General features: G+C 38.2%; 1 protein-coding gene and 1 long non-coding RNA gene across 11 annotated transcripts in view; one reads left to right on the forward strand and one right to left on the reverse strand.

The window, feature by feature from the left end:
* The window catches only part of LOC121928835, a 38,792-nt gene that overhangs the window by 11,977 nt on the left and 9,737 nt on the right, over window positions 1–17,078 (forward strand). Inside the window, exons 3-4 of the long non-coding RNA XR_006103583.1 lie at window positions 8,436–8,542; window positions 10,779–10,910. This is a non-coding gene — a long non-coding RNA (uncharacterized LOC121928835). The remainder of the gene's footprint in view (window positions 1–8,435; window positions 8,543–10,778; window positions 10,911–17,078) is intronic.
* The window catches only part of DAB1 (DAB adaptor protein 1), a 416,141-nt gene that overhangs the window by 6,470 nt on the left and 392,593 nt on the right, over window positions 1–17,078 (reverse strand). For 9 of the 10 annotated variants that reach the window (XM_042464067.1, XM_042464076.1, XM_042464077.1 and 6 more), the window contains 5 exons: window positions 14,701–14,763; window positions 13,992–14,100; window positions 9,900–10,448; window positions 8,399–8,526; window positions 4,897–4,995 (listed from right to left, as the gene is read on the reverse strand). In XM_042464067.1, coding sequence (XP_042320001.1) covers window positions 4,912–4,995; window positions 8,399–8,526; window positions 9,900–10,448; window positions 13,992–14,100; window positions 14,701–14,763 — 933 coding nt within the window. In that variant the 3' untranslated portion in view covers window positions 4,897–4,911. The remainder of the gene's footprint in view (window positions 1–4,896; window positions 4,996–8,398; window positions 8,527–9,899; window positions 10,449–13,991; window positions 14,101–14,700; window positions 14,764–17,078) is intronic. The other variant, XM_042464070.1, reaches the window with a different exon arrangement.

A 17,078-nucleotide genomic window follows, 5' to 3' on the forward strand; every position in this document is an offset into this window, starting at 1 on the left:
CTGCCAAACTATCCTTGAATAATGAGTCCAGGGTGTTGGTGGCCTTACCATTAATAATTCAGAACCCTGCTATGGGGACTCCTTGCCTAGAAACAGGCTACTATGCTTGTAGCTGGATTTCATACTCTTTCTGTTTGCCAACAGTACATAGTCCTAGACCACTGACAGTTTGGGTTTTGAGCAGAGCTTTGTGCGGGGGGGGGGGGGATTTTTCTGGACCACAACTCCCAGAATTCTCAGCCAAGCATGGCTTCAGACCTTCCAAGAGTAATTTAAAAAGTGATATAAAAAGACTAGGACACTACACTTCATTACCTTAATGGAATCTACCTTTCTGCTGTTGGGGAACTTTTATTTTAATCCCAAAACATATGTCTTTATTTCAAAAAGGAGCCAATGAATCCTTCATCATGCAGCATCAGTAAAGGAGTATGTCTTTAGGAGAGTGTAGGAAATAAACAAGTATTTGTTTAGAACTCAAGAAAGTTAATAAAAGGCTTCTTATCATCTCAAGGTAGGTAAGAGGTGCTGAAAAGCAGATAAGAACAGAAAGAAAGAAGCTGTAATTAAGTTTATGATGACAGAAAACATTTTGTTGGGTCAATTATCAGAAACTACAAGATGAAAAGTCATCAGATTAATTTAGAAAATCAGTATTAAGACTTTCAGGGTATTGCAACACAAAAAGTCAGTCCTCAGACTAACTGTTCAGTGCACATATGATGGAGCAGAGAATGAATACAGTGGTACCTCGGGATACGAAATACCCAGGTTACGAAATTTGGACATGCTTTCAAAATTAAATATGTTACCAGTCATCTTATATCTGTTTTTCCCCTCTCATGTTTGTATTATCTATTAACTTAAAAGAGGTACATAATTTGGGGAGCAGAAGGTCCACAATGTAATGTGCAAATTTTTTCTTGCTGATGTAATGGAGTTGGGCATAAAAGATGCATTATGAACTTAAAGTTGCAATTCTCCCCAGGTTTCTTTGACCTCTCTACTCTTATGCAGATTTTTAGCAGAGTGTTCTCCTTCTGGGTGGCTGAACTGAAACTAGAATCTCAGCTGATGCATTTCAGAAAACAAGTCTTCTGCTTCTTGCTCATCCGACCAGAAGGAAAGCTTGGCACTGAGACTCTGCTGCTGGAAAAGAAGGTCAAGAAAACCCAAGGGAACTGCACCTCAGTCTAGATTGTAATTTATCTTTCATATTGTATGCTTCTGTAGGGAGCCTGATTTCACTGGGTAGGGACTAAAAGAATTAGAAGTCCTCTTGTTGTTTACAAGTTAAAAGTAGCTTGCCTGATACATTCATTGGATTCTTATGAGTGATTCTTGTTAAGATCGAATGGAAAATATGTAGGCCTGGAACCATTTGTGGTCCACCAAGATTGTGTTTGAAGTTCCGGACTTCTCAGAGTCCCTAGACCAGCCTTTCTCTGAAAAACAGAGGGGAGTTGCATTGTCTCTCTTGGAATCATCCATGAATGGCAATTTGCCTTTTAAGTAATTTGCAATCCATCCCCTGGGCTGTCTTTTAAAAATGCCTGCTTTTCAAAATTAGAAGTAGATTTTTGGCCACTTCCATTTCTTCTGGTTGTATCCTGTTTTGTTTTTGGCAGCCCCTGGAGAAAGAAAACTAGACTGTAGACTCACCATAATTGTCCACCCCTTGCTAAGATCTCTTTCATACTGTGCTTAACAGTGAGGAGCAAACTCCTAACAGCTTACTTTGAGCAGTCCTTTGACATAACTAGATCATTCATATTCCTCTCACACTGCAGCAGACAACACTTTATAAACAAATCCTTACAGTGAGCTGTCCTACCTTTAGATCTACATATCTCTATTTTTAGAAACATTTAAAAAAAAGTAACAGGACTGACACTTGGTGGATTAGTTTGCATTTGATGTGAGTGTGGAGTGGACTCTTTTGTCTGTCAGTTCTTCTCAGAAAGAAGGTTCTGTCCTGCAGGAGGCAGCCTTTGGGCAGCAGTCAAAGCGGTACCTTTAAAGGACAAAGAGTTCATGTTGTTGGAGATCAGTGTATTGATCATCCTGATCAGCTCTAAGAAACACAACTCAAAGTTCTATCTTGCTGCCAGAAATCCTGCTATGACTAATAAGGATAAGGAAATAAAACATGGTATACTTTTGAGCAAAAGCTGTCATTTTTTCAGTACTTGTACTAAAACTACAGCCAGAAATACGCTGCATGAGTTTTAGAAGATAATGGGTGTATTATTTTTGTTTGCTGCTTTTATTTTCATGTTCTATAATTCTACATTTTGAAGAGAATGCTGACTAAGAATATCTCCACACATTTTTGTGGGTGGCTTCCTTGCAAGTTTTAAGACAGCTGTCCCAGCTTCTGGTTTATAAATCAAAGCAAGGCAGCAATTTCACTTATCAGTAGATTGCAGATTTGACTACTAAGAGAGTGGCTGTCATTTCTTTAAAGGTTAGTTGTGAAATCCAAGTCTGAAAGCTTCTGTTAAAGACTGCAGGTAGATCAGAAGAGTAACACAGTCCAGGATATAGAAACTGATAAGACACCCAGTTATTCAAATATAATACTACAGAAAATAAGTATTAACAACAAAGAATGTAAAATGACATTAAAGAATATCATGTGGGAATGATCACTTGAATATACAGAGATGGCGTAAACAAGATCATTGTAAGCACGTATACACAGAAGATAACGAAAGGAATAGATAACTTTCAAATCCTTCATTGTGTATCAGAGAACACTGTATTTATACTTTGCTCATTTCCCACTGCAATTTTAAAATCTTTCAATTGGAGGAAGATGCTTATCAATAAAGTAAGACTAAAAATACTGAGATGTCAAGTCAAAGTCTGAACTACTGGTTAGAGAATCCTTTGGAGAGGATGCTATAGTATCAAGAAATAAGAACACATGCATCCTTATGATACTTCTTCCTTCAAACATACTGTTTGAACTAGAATCTTTTTAGACTGTCCCCCCAAAATAAACTGGACTGGAGGATAAATGGCCACCCCTCTTTTAATGTTTTCAAGATGCTGGAGTGACAGCTAGTTTTTCTATGACACTCTGCTACTAAAGGCTCTCAACCTAATAAATTAGCTTCTAATCTGGTACAGGTGGCTTCAGGACGTGGCTTCAGGAGGAAAGGAAGAATAAGATGATAGATAAAATCATTTTCCCACTTACTTCAGTGGAAACATGCTATGAGTGGAACTCCACACATGGGAACACTGGATGTGAAAACATTAAATGGCAAAAGTGAAGCTTATGTGAAAGATTTAAAACAACAGGAAAGAACAACACTAGTTTGTTTCCAAGCAATGGGATATATAGAGTGCAGGGCAGTTTTAAAAAGAAATGTGTTATCTGGGGCTCTAGTGAGTGTATCTGCCCCAGAAATTCACTGTTGTTAACAGAACAAATCAAATACAAAGTAGAATATTCAAATTTACTACCGTCAACAGAGTTTAAACATGAAAGACTAATAATTCTCTCCTGGTTCATCTCCACAATACTGAAGTGAGAAATAAAGACAGAAACAGAATATACTTTTCCCATGACATTTTTACTAGGATTATGATGTCATAATCCCTGACTAGGTAAAAAAGATACCTGATTTGCATAAGCCACAATATTTCGGCCATACTGGCAAACCATAGCTTCACGTTACTGGCACTGGGATCAAGTTGGGAAAGGGAACTAGAAGCTTGTAATTCAACTATTTCAGTTTTCATTTCTACCTGAAGCTAGAGGGAAGGTGAATGATTGTGTTGATACCAGATAAGCAAACCAAGTGGAACTGCATGAACTTCAGTGAAGCCGGTACTTTCAAGTGCAGAAAAAGGCGTTTTGGAGGCCTGTGTGAGAAGTTTAATGGGGAAGGACAGCTAGTGCATTCAGATATTGTGTTGGTGGAACACATTACCAAAGAGTGTACATTCTTTAATGTTTGAAAGCGAGTGTGCATTATGCACTAAAAGTAAATCCACAACTTTTATACATTTGCTTCAAATGTTGCATACACAGAAAGAAGATCAATAAATCACTTAGTGCTCAAACTATTTCAAAAAGCAGCACATGGTAACAAAAGAAACATTTTTCATATAGTAGCAGCACTGGAATACATTGAGATGAGATGGGAAGGTACAACATTCACAAGCACTGTAGCATCACAGTTTTTCCAACAAGACACATATGCCAGAATAAAAATAGCCAGTAACCTTCAGAAAAACATCTGTTAACACCCACAACATGCAGTGTGCACAGTTAATGATTAAAGCAATTGTGTCAGCTCATATTTTGTCATGATATATATACACAAATATATAATGTGAAAGAGGGATTTTGTGTCTGAAGTAACAATCCATACTTAAATACTGCCATTTATTATTTTTTATTTGACCTTCAGGCAATAGATTTTTCAATTGACCATTGATGTAGGTACAGAGTGGGAAGGCACGTCTTAATTGGAGGATGATACTTAATTTATTCCTTTAGAAAAGATGGGTCATTAGCAATGTCATTTCAGCCCATAATTGCCTGCCACTTCATAATTCATATCATAAACACATGGAATGTGTAAATCTGAAATACTACTTATGAATATCAGATGTTGTGGAATATTAGTAACAAATTTCTAGTTTTTCTCGTGAATGCGGAATATTTCCAATTACACACTATATTCACTATTGTATTTCCTTTAGGATTGCATTGTTATTTCAAAACAGGCCTCTATTTTGACAACACAAACAGTGTGAAGTAGTGAAGTGAGAATATGAAAGAATATAGATATATATATAGCATTCATGTAAATGAAGGCAGGCAATGGTGAAAGTGAACAGCTCAAAAGTGTGAGAGAGAAAAGGACAGATACCTACCCCAACCTGTGCTATCTAGCTATCGCCCTGTGGACTTACAGTATCACCAATGGGCTCACCAAATGGATCACTGTTGGATGAGGCCTGAGATCCATCAGGCTAGAATACAAGAACATAACACCTTTTTTCTCAACAACAAAAAGGAAAACAAATTCAGATGTTATTTTCAAACTATGGATGCATTTCATCATGATTGCCTACTGTGATGAAAACTGAAAGCTGGGTTAACTATTTCCCTACAGTTTTGAGGTGCCATCAAAGTGTGTGTATGTGGATTGGGGTGAGCATATGTACAATCTTGGAACAACCACTATTTTCCCCCTGGTGGGGCATTATGATAGATTCTGGTCCTGGAATGGGGCAAGGCTTTTCTTATCCTAGGAAGTGGTGGCAAAGCTTGCTGTGATGGGGAAAAGAAAGAAAAACACTTGGCCACCTCCTATTAGAGGGTAAGATCCATGACCAAATACACAGAACTCACCTCCACGACACCCCAAGATTCATCCAATTCCTGAATCATGTTTTTAACTTATGAAATGTGCAAAATTCTTAGTATAGCAGAATGAAATTTATGATAAAGCCATAGATGAAACTAGGGAAATGGCTGCCCTCCACAGGGCAGGAAACCGGCTTTGTGGTCACAGTAACAGTAATTGAAATTTGTGCATTTTGATATATCTCCACAGACAGTTGAAACTTTGCACATGGCTTCTGCTTCAGGATTAGTGGTTCCAGTTTGTGAGGAGCCATTTATGTAAAGCAGTTGCTATGGGCACAAATCCAACAAACTGTGAGTTTTCAGCAATGTGGATGACACCCAGCAATGGTTTATTACAACAGCAAACTCACAGTATGGTCATGACAAATTTGGGACTAGTCACTTGCAAAATCATGAAGTCATGCTACTGCTGTTTCCTTGCATATGTTCATGACTTCTGATTTTAAACTTCTCAGTTACCCACATAGCTAAACGACTCCAATTGCCATCCAATCTGTAAATTGCTCATTGCTGCCTTGTGTTGTTGCTTTTGATGCGGCCCTCCACTTAATTTTATTTTCAGATGTCACTGATTCAGCTCTCTGACTGCATGCATCACACCATTTTTTATTATGTTGAAAATTGCCTTTCCAGTGATTATGGCAGGTTCATTGCTCACTTCTAGTGATGCAATTCTTCACTAACTTGATTCTCAAGTATGCAAAGGGATCCCTTTGAGACTGAGTACTACAAGATCCCTTGCATACTGATCCAGACTAACATGGCTAAGTCTTTGGTTTTCAAGTAATTTTGTCAATTTTCTTCCCACTGTGAGAAAGTCTTTTAAAACAGAACAGTTTTTGAAGACTATTGGCAGTAAGGGATTTGCATGTTTGTGGCTTTTTTTTTTTCATATAAAACATTTTCTATTCATTTACTTTTAGTGCAAGAACAGCATTTTCTGCATTGAAAATAATATTTCTGCATAAAAAATGATGTTTCATGCATAAAAATATCACATACGTATTTTCTGCAGAACTCCTGAAATGCAAAGATTCTCACTGGATGACAGAAATAATCTAGTTTAACATGACTTTAACTGCCATGACTCAGCGCTATGGAATTCTGGGAATTGTAGTCTGTTGTGGCACCAGAGCTCTCTGACAGAGAAAGCTAAATGTCATGGCAGTTAAAGCCATGGCAGTTAAAGCAGTGTCAAACTGGATTGTTTCTGCGGTGCAGACGCAGCCATCACACAGATTGCAGCTTCTGAAATTGAAAGTGCAAGGTCCGTGGAGTAGTTGGGATGAAAGTGAATCTCATTTCTATCTGGTGGCACCTTGAAGGAGCAAGATCCAGTTCAAATTATGGAGCTGGATATATTTGGAGTGAATGTGGCATTTTGAGCTCTCTGCCTCTCTGTTTCACACCACCGTCGTTTGTCTTACAAGTGCTTTCTGTCTCTTGCGTTCTTAAGGCAGAGATAACAGGGCTAAGTCCCTTCATGTCACAATGTTCCTGTTCTTTGAAATCTATTTTATAGCAGATGTTTTTGGATCCTGTTTTAGAGAGGCAGGAAGAAGTAGTTATAGACTAAATAGACCAAGAGAGCAATTGAGTAGAAAAGTATAAGAAACAGAAACATTCAGATAGACTCTGGAAGCTGACATGTAAATAAAAAATGTTAAGTAGATGTAGCTTTCCATTTCAACTTGGAAGTAAACTTCCATTTACCTTTGCTTCTGTAAATATACAAACCATTCCAATATATTGGCACACAGCAATAGTTGATGGGAAAACTGTAGGACTGAGATGCGAGGACAAATCAACATGGTGTCCTCTAGCAATGATATTAATTATGAGAACCATTTGAGGCTGGGGAGGATTAGATAATTTATGTTACCTTCCAAATGGTGAAATGTTACCAAATTCTTGAAAAATAGCACTGAAGGAAAAAATTAAGGGGATATATAATTTTATATCTTATATCTTTCTGATGTAAACTATAGCACAAGCTATGTTTAGTTTCTGAAACTTATGGTAAAGGTATATAATAAGTTTCAGAAACCCTTTTCTTTTGTACCATGAATGGGTAGTCTGTGGTACAGATTCAGGTTTCCTGTCTAGCTTGCCAGATTCGTCTGCTGTTATGTCTGGCAAGTGATTAAAGAAATGAAAGTTTTTGAAAACATTTAAAGTTTTATATAGAATCATAGAGTTGGAAGAGACCACAAAGGCCATCCAGTCCAACCCCCCGGCATGCAGGAAATCTAAATCAAAGCATCCCTAACAGATGGCCATCCAGCCTCTGCTTAAAGACCTCCAAGGAGGGAGACTCCACTACACTCCAAGGGATTGTGTTCCACTGTCGAACAGTCAACTCTCCACCTTTGCAGCTTTGACTTTTGTGGATTTGATTAGTACATTCTCTCTAGGAAGCTTTAGGTCTTCCAGTGTGACTCTATGGCTACCTTTCACCAGAAATTGTACTGGAGAACCTAGAGGGAACACTTCTCTAGGAATTTGTAGATCTTCCATTACAATTCTATGGTTGATGTCTGGTGGATGTTGACCATACACTTGTGCTGGAGGATGTAGGCATTCCTAGAGAGTGTTCTCTAAGGTTAAAAAAAAAGTCTTTATTTAATTGCCATTTTCCCAGTTTCACCAGAATTCTGAGTGCGTAACCCCAGCAAATGTGGAGGCTTACTGTACACTGTTGAGAACTGAACTGTACTTTACAGGCCAGAGACCTGTTGTGGGATGTTGAATAGAAATCTGGCCCTGCCCACTTGTTTTGGCTGTGCCCATTTTGTCCTCGCTCTCTGTATATTCTAAGTACCAATTGCTGGAATATGGCCCAGAAAACCTTTGCAAAATTGGAATTCAATTCTGGGGTCCTTACTTCTACAGAAAGTAGCTGTGTCTGCATCTTGAAACTTCCTTTTGAAAATGTGTGAACAGAGTTATGTATAATGCTCCAAATAGCTAAGCAGCTATCTGTGAAGGATTTAAAACCCTTACCGCTTCCTGTTCTTCACTTTTGCTTGGACTTTCAAAGCCCTCTTCAAAGAGGTCATCTGCAGCAGGATCACTGGTATGAGATGCTGAGGATTTGGATGGAGAACTTTGTCTAGGAGCAGGGGTTGGAGCTAAAGAAAAACAACAGTAAGTACTTGGATTAAGTGTTATTGTTGTTATTTGCCTTCAAGTTGACTCCTACTTAGGTGATCCTATCCTAAGACTTTCTTGGCAAGATTCCATGGATGTTTGCCACTGCCTCGCTCTGAGGGTATGAAAAAGCGACTTGCCAAGGCAATCCATTGAACTTCCATTGCTGAGTGGGGATTTGATCCCTGGTCTCCTAGAATCCAAAACCAAACCTTAAATACTAGTTCTCGAATGGTCTACTGAATCTTAAATATATGAGAACTTGATGAAGTCTTGTGGGAGCATTCTAGCTAGTGTGTGTGTGGTGCAATTGTGCGATGAATGGATTTTTTTAAGAAAGAGATTTAATGCCATGTGGATCTGACAAGCTAGTCTCAAGAGAAATTATTTTTCTTAGTCTAATGTCTGGAATCACTCAGTTTGATGATGTGAAAACATAGTAGGCATTTAATTTAATTTTAGTTTTTGGTTTTTACAAATTCAGGAACCTGTTGTCATTTCTGTGACAAATATATCAACAAAGCAGGTCCTGTGTTAGCTTTGTTTTAATTTATGCTGCAGTACTAATTCATTTATCTTGGACCAAAATTATTTATATAAATATGTATTAATGCAACCTTGAATGTTTTGTACAGTTTGAAGATACTACACTTTAAAAATTGTTAAGGCTCAGTGAGTCATTTTTACTGCCTAAATTAGTAGAAGTATATTGGAATTTCTTGGAAAACCAACTGTTGCAGAACCATAAAAAACAGACATTAAACACAAAGTGTATTACTGTGGTGATGATCCAGCACAAATAATCATATCTGTTTATATCCATCCCCTCCCCCACCAAATATTATGTATTCAAATCTGGAAAATGATGATCCCTTGAGCATAAATTCAATCATCGGCAGTTTTTAATTTAGGTTGATTCAGACAAAATGTTTTTGCAACAATGTAATGACAATGATCAAGTACGGTTCATAATTATTAATCCAGAATTAGCAAACCACCAGTGCAGTTGGCATAGCTTCCAATGAAAAATATTCTTGCAGAATTTTTGAGTTTCCTCAGTCAAAAGTAGAATCTCTTTAGCAACCTAAAACGTAATTCATGCAAACCAGTATTTATGTCTTTTTAAAATAACATTGTGCTGTCTTTCAAAAACTAAATTCATTGAAGTAATGTTTATAATTAATTACAACTTCCATGGAATTGATCTAGTTAAGCTTAATTTCATGTTTCCACAACTTCAAAGGCACCCAATTTGTTTACTTTTTAATTATATACATGGATACTTTGAATGACTTCACCTTAGAAAAGGGAAAGATTTTGTGGAAGGTTGCAGGAGAAAATTGGGGTTACTTACGTGAGTTTGTCGATGGTGTTGTAGAAGTCACAGGAGTCAAATTTAACTGAGAGATGTCAAAGTCATCACAATCATCTGCTTCCTGTGCCATCCCAACTTTGTTAAAGTAACTGGAGAAGGCCTCTGAGGTACAACTGAGGGAAGGCTGATCTGGTTTTCGTGATGGCACTGGTGGAGGCTGAGCCATCTGGAAATCTTTAAACATTTCTTTTCCTGCTTGCTGCCTAGGCCTATCTGTCTGTGGACTTGATCTGGTGGAATCGCTTGTAGGTGGAACAGTAGCAATGGGAGCAACGGTACCTTGAAACATGGCTGCTTGTAAAGGCAAAACAGTTTGTGTTGGCATGAAGGCAGCAGGTTGAAAGTGACCAGCTACAGATGGCCATGGTTGCTGGGTGGGAGAAAATATCCCAGGTTGTCCCCATGCAATTGACTGTCCTCCCTGCATCACCTGAGCAACTGGAGGCTGAGCACCCATGGCCAGTTGTTGTTGAACAAGTGGTTGTTGTCCCCAGAAGGAGGGCAGGACAGCTCCCATTGCAACATAACCTTCGGGGGGGAAAGAGAGTGGGGACAATTTCAGAACAGGAATAGCAAAAACAGGGCAGCCAAGGAAAAAAAGTTGATCAGATATACAAATGAGGAATCACAGGGCTTGTTACTGATTTTTTTTCCTTCTTCATTGACCATCTGTCTTAACAGCTCCCCTTAGAGTATTCTTGATGGCAAAAATTAGAGACATAGGGCAGGTTGAGAAGTTAATGGACTTCACACAAAACTTTACAAAACTGTGTTCTCCGATAAATATTAGTAAGGAGATGCTGTTCCTAATTGTGTTTTCTCTGTTCCATCCCCTTGAACTGAATTTCTTTGTTTCAGAGTATTCAGTATGCTCACTCACTCATCGATCCTGGCACAGACCAAGAGTGGAGAAGATGCTTAGAGACTGCAAATGTTAATAAGGAAAAGAGGGAGGAACTCCTCACTCTGAGCCACATTTTGAAGATGAAGGTTAGCATTTTCAGAGCTGTGTTTGAATCCTGTGCAGACCATCTATTTAAAACAGTAAGATGTATGCACAGATATGATGTCAACAGAAAAATTTCACTACTGCAAAGATGTTACGAGCAGGGAGCTATGAGATCTCAAGCTAGAGAAGCCTACTCAAAAGTATGACCTGCCAGTACCTCAGGCCAACAGAGAGTGCACTGCTGAGAAGGAATATGGTAGTTGGCATAGGAACATACAGTATTATGCATATTCTTAAAATCTTAGTTAATCAAATCTGTTGTCCATTGAAAACCCAAACTGGCTCTTTTCTCATGCTTTTTCTTGATTGAGAAGTATCTTAAGACAATGATAGCTCTATCACATCACTCTTTACTTTTTTGGGGGGAAACACTGTCTTCTTCTTCCACTTGATATAACTAGAATTATCAACACTTCTGAATTAGAAACAGCAGCCGTGTGTATTCAACATTGAGTGAAGATAGCAGATTGTTTGAATGTTTGTGATGAAGGCCATTCTGAAAACATAATTTGTTTCTTACAGATGTTCTTAAAACATAGCCAAAAGATCCATTAGCTTGCAAAAACATTTTGTATGAAGCCCAAGTTACAATATTTGATATACATAGTGTTTTCTTGTTCTCTACTTTGTTTTTTAATCAGATACACCTTATGATTGCCCCAAACCAATTTCACAAGTAATAGATTTCATCTACCTACTACAAAATGCCAAGCTGAGCATTTACACTGAAGGAGCGTCAATGTTTTAAAATAATTTAATATCTCAATGCACACCTATCTATATATGTTGACATTTTGCTATATGGAAGTTAAATAACTTTCACTGATACATCAATTAGGTTAGCAATTCATATTGTACAAATATTTTCTCCTATTGGAAGCATATACTGTATTATTCTTTTTCAAGATCAGATTTTAGTTTTAAATAGCAAGAAACATTAATTCAAAATTTTCATAATAGTGTTCCAAAAACTGAATCCTAATTCATTTTCCAGATAATGTGATGCGTAAGGCTTAGGGGCAAGGTGTTGAAAAGATCAACTCCTCTCAGATGAATCTGCTGTGCAGCTGCATTCATTATCTGAGATCTCATTACATGGTGAGACTCAGAGAAGTAAGACAAGTGTTGACTGGATACGGGGCCTTCCGCGTAGTAGTTCTGTACTTGTGGAACTACTTTCCTAGGGAGATTATGTCGGTTCCTTCATTACTGATTTTTAGACAGCTAGTAATAAGTATACTGCTCTGCCAAGCTGTCAGTACATAATTTCTTTTCTTGGTTTTAGAACACTTTTCATTATAATATAAGCATTTTATAATTTCTTTCCTTTTTTATTAAAAGTGTTGCAATTTCCCTTTTATGTTTTTATTGTAAATCATCTCCACTCATCAATCAGTATGTTGACAAACTAGAAAATAACAACATTTCTTGTGTACTAAAACTAACACACAATAGAAAATGTTATGGTCTTTTCCCTTCAACTAGATCTATAATGTGTTAGCTTTAAAAAGGAGATAGAAGTATCATTATCATCATCATTATAATCATGTATTTATTTATATATCACTATAATGGTACATGACACTTTACAAGTAAAACAACAACAAAACAGTTTCCAGCTCCCCGGTTTACAATTTAATGTTGTTTCTATTGGTATATCTGAGATAATGAAGAACCCAGAGATTTATTCCTATGACGGTAAACGAGCAAGTAGAGCAGGTCCAGGCAGCTTCTGAAGGTCTGGGGCCTTTTTAAGCTGCTCTCAACTTTTGCAGGCCACATCACACTACACCACCTCTCCAACTTCTGAATTAGCCACTAAAACAGTTAAGTGTGCCCCCTATCCTCTGGAGGTCAAAAATTACCCTCTAAATGCAATTTTACTCCTAGCATGGGGGTGGCAGCAGAAAAGGCCTTTTAAAGAAATTGACTGGCTAGATGGGGCAGAGCTGCACTTTGTCCATTCCTGTGATAAACCCTACTGAAATCTGAACAAGCAGCTGGAGGTTGTTCATGATTTTCAGTAATCATAGGGCTGGCTTCAAATTTATTAATTCCTTCTTAGTGTTCCCCAATTCCCAGTAATACAGTCACCTATATGTATATGGACTTTAAAATCATTTATTCAGATCCAATAATTTATCAGACAACAGGACTTAGAAAGCTAGTATAGACCATATAGACCATATATACCATATATGCCTAATTCATAGAAAAAGAGGACTAATCAAAATCAAATGCTGAACATTCCAAAAGTAGAATTTGGGATCAAATAATAATAATAATAATTGTTTTATTTATATACCGCTATTCCAAAGATCATAGCGGTGAACAGCAAGTAAGCTAATTAGCAAGTAAGTTAAATGGTTTGGAGAATATCTGATGATGTTTCTCTTTAGTGGATGTTTCTCTTCAGTGGAGCCAGAAGGGCAGCCCACCACCCATCATGCCTGAAAACATCTTCATGTTGGTGGGTGGGTGTGCATGTGCATGTCCACATGGGCATGCCACAGAAGGCCATAGGGGTGAAAGGAGAGAAAAAAAGAAAAGAGAATCCCACCATGATGACAGACATCATCTGGGTTTAAACCATTGTCTTTAAACTAACTGGACCTTAAAAACAGTGGCAAAATGTTAAAACCAGTGTCATTTACACTTTGGACATGAAGAACACTGAAAAGTACATCTTAAAAGAACTGGTTTTTGTTTCTTTTTCGTGCTGTTGAAATTTCATTGAACTAAAATAGGACTGTGTTCTTGAGGATCAAGCAGCTTGAGAGACTGTAACAGTATTTGGTTATTGATATGAATAGATTATGAGCTAAGTTCTCAGTGGGACCCCAAAATGTGCTGGAGGAGATGTACATTGATGCTAGACCCGATAGCCCATCCCTATGCACTTAGGAGCATGCATGTGTTAACTTGCACTTAGTAGCTAATATTCAAAATGCAGCCAAGTTTGTTCTCCACTAGAAACACAATACCTAGTTCTCATGAAAATCAAATATGCTCAGATTGGCCATGTATGTTCTCTGTCAGATAGTTTGGTGTGAATAACTTACCTGAGGGTACAGCAGCAGTGCTGTAAGGTACAGAACTAAATACTTCTGCACCAGCAGGAAGTGACTGGGATGAAGATGGGATAAAGGCATCACCTGGAGTTGCAGGGGTCTGTAAAAGAAGGGAAATTAGAATGCACTGATAAACATATATTGGTAGAATCACAGCTGATGCTTTTCCTGCCAAGAACTGGCACCACATCCTCTTTCCTAATTAAAAGAGCTAGCATGAAAGAGAGAGAGGAAAGCATGGGGTGGATGATGGGTGGGGTAATAAGAGAGAAGATGACGATGTGAGAAAGCAGCAGGAGAAAGCAGCAGCAGCTCAGGAAAGGATGAGCAATTGTACAAGAAAAACCTCAGATAATTTGTAATGTATTCTGTAAACTGAAGGGGTTCTTTTCCAATTCCTCAGATATATGCAAATTTCTCCAGCACCTGTTTCTTTATAAAGGTCTAAGGTTGTCTGATTTTAATAGCTTCACAGGGGATCAGTGTAAGCAATTAGTGCTGAAAAAGTAGTAAGGTAATGGCAATTTTACACAGGGAAACAGTCAAACTGGGTAATATGATTGCAAAGCTTTTTGAAATTCTTTCAGTTTCAGTATGGGGCATTGTTCTTCATGAATATCTACATGCCTTATATCACTACATGAAAGCTGCTGAAGGGAACATGGAAGAAAATGACAGGACATTTAACACTAATACTTACAGGGGGAGAGGTTACATCAGGAGGAGTGGACATGTCCCCAAACAGTTCTAGTTGGGGAACAGCCTGTAAAGAATTTTGAAAACAGAACAAGTCAGGCATAAATCTTCTTTCATCCACTGAGCAATACTGAATATGATTGGGCAGTGAAAGGCAAACATACATTTTCAATATATTCTTTGCATTCAAATGAAAGTTATTTAGAGTTTAACTCTAAACTAGCCTGTGAGGCATATCTTAAAGAAAATTAGTTTAAGAATTTGCCATCTTTTAAATCCCTGCCAGTATTTCTCCTTTATAGTACGTCTGCAAGAAAAAGGAATTTTAAATAAAACCAGTAGGTGTCCTTGGTATGGGAATACTGCAACAGGAAATTATGAGCCTCTTGAGAACTCTCTGCCTGTAGGCTAAATTGACCAAGGACATTAAGGACTTCTGCTCTGATGCTGTCCTTATAAAATGTTCCAAAGCATCCTTAAGTATCCATTTCAGATCCCATATAGGAAATTATAGGAAGATTATTTTTACATTTCAGTTGTCTGAAACCTATGAGCAGGATGAGCATTCTTCCTGGTCCTTCAGCCACATGCCCCTCTTGATGCTGACAAATCTCTTCAATATATTTTGATTCATATGTACAGAGATTTTGTAGCACCTTTGGGACTAACTGGAAAAAAAAGTTTGCAGCATAGTCTCAACGATGCTACAAAATCTCTCTATATATTAATACAGTACTACAGACTAACACAGCTATATCTTTAAACATCTTAACTCAGAGCTTTCTGTAGACAATCCTGAAAAAAATATTCCACTAATCTCAGTCTTACTTGATCCATGTTCCTTCTGTGGCACTAATTAATCCAGGTCTTCCACAAATAGATCTTAAAAGATAGGGTCTCTTCTAGAGTAGCCAATTCATCCAAATAACCTATAGTTGGCAGTTGTTCCTGCTCAGAGGGTAGGTTGTTAGTGGTAACAGAAAACTGTACAGTAGGTTGCCGGGCAATCTCCCAAATTGTTGCATGGGTAAATTAGCCAACTGCAGAAACCTGGATCTCTCACACAATATAATTCTAACACTTTGATTCTACCTAAACTATCCTGGTTATATCTTGTGGAAACCTAGAATTTGCATTTTAGTGAGAGAATAATTCTCCCTAGACTGTAAATCTCAAGAGTCATAAAATGGAGCCAGGGCAGTTAAAGTAGAGCCACAGCACTGTACGAAAGGGGTTTTGTAAGTCTGAAGAAGCCTGGAGAAATATTTCCACATGAGGGTTCTGAACTATATGAAGAAAAACATTAGCAATGAAATTATAGAAAAGGTACAGAGAAACCTTTCTAGTCTTCTGTCCTGCATTATGATACAATGTACTAAAGAATGTACTAAAGTTAAGAAGGAGCTTTTGGCCTGGCTGCTATGGGATGATACTTCTAAGAAAAAAGTCAGCCTAACACATATTCAGCAGGTAAAGATGAGGCAAGACTCTTATATGTGATATTTCATTCACTTTTATAATACAATGTTGAGAGGACAGGTATTGTCTGCATTTGGAATATTCACAGGAGTAATTTTGGCATTCATTGTTATCAACATGATTGTGCTACCACTGTCCTCCCTTCATACAGACGAGCAGGAAGGGGTGGTGAGATGCCACCCCTTTCTGCCACAGATCAGGGCTGCAGCAAACGCACACAGCGGTACTGATCCAGCCTCTGCAGAGCACAAAATGGAGCTATTTTTTCCAGCTCCTTTTTGTGCCTGCAAAGAGGCGCCACAGCAGCTGCTGGGCAGCTTGATCACGCCCCGCATCAAAGGGATGTCATCATTGCATACGCCAAGATGGCACCCGGGCAGCGCAGGGAGAGCTCTAATTGTGGAGACGCTCAGCCCTCAACCTGCCTGCAGGACGGCACTTTTGGCTCATCTGTACTGGGCCTAAGTTTACAGTAACTGACCCCTTCTTCTTCCATTATGCTCTCTTCCTTCTGCCATGATAGCCTGTGTAGGACTGGGCTTCTGTAGTCACTGGTGATTCTTTTCTTTTGCAGTGTGGAATAGTTTGCATACAATCTCTTTCCTGCTTTTTCCAGCCATGAGGTCAGGAATCGGAAGTACATTAAACCACATAACCTCTGTTTTAGTACCCATGTGGATAGGCAGGGGGAGGCCATATGAAATCTGTGGGTACAAATTTCCACTTTCTAGTTTTAACCCATGCTGTCTCTAGAGGAGGTAACACAAGATCAATGAATAGCTCCCGCTCTATCTTGCAGAAGGTTCCTAAGCACCCCTCATTTACTATATGTGCCTGAGTGATGATGGAAGGTAGAATGAGTACTATTAAAAGAAATTTTAAAGTCCTCTGAAAAGAGAACTC

The sequence above is a fragment of the Sceloporus undulatus genome, chromosome 4 (genome assembly GCF_019175285.1).
Source record: "Sceloporus undulatus isolate JIND9_A2432 ecotype Alabama chromosome 4, SceUnd_v1.1, whole genome shotgun sequence".
NCBI lineage: Eukaryota > Metazoa > Chordata > Lepidosauria > Squamata > Phrynosomatidae > Sceloporus > Sceloporus undulatus.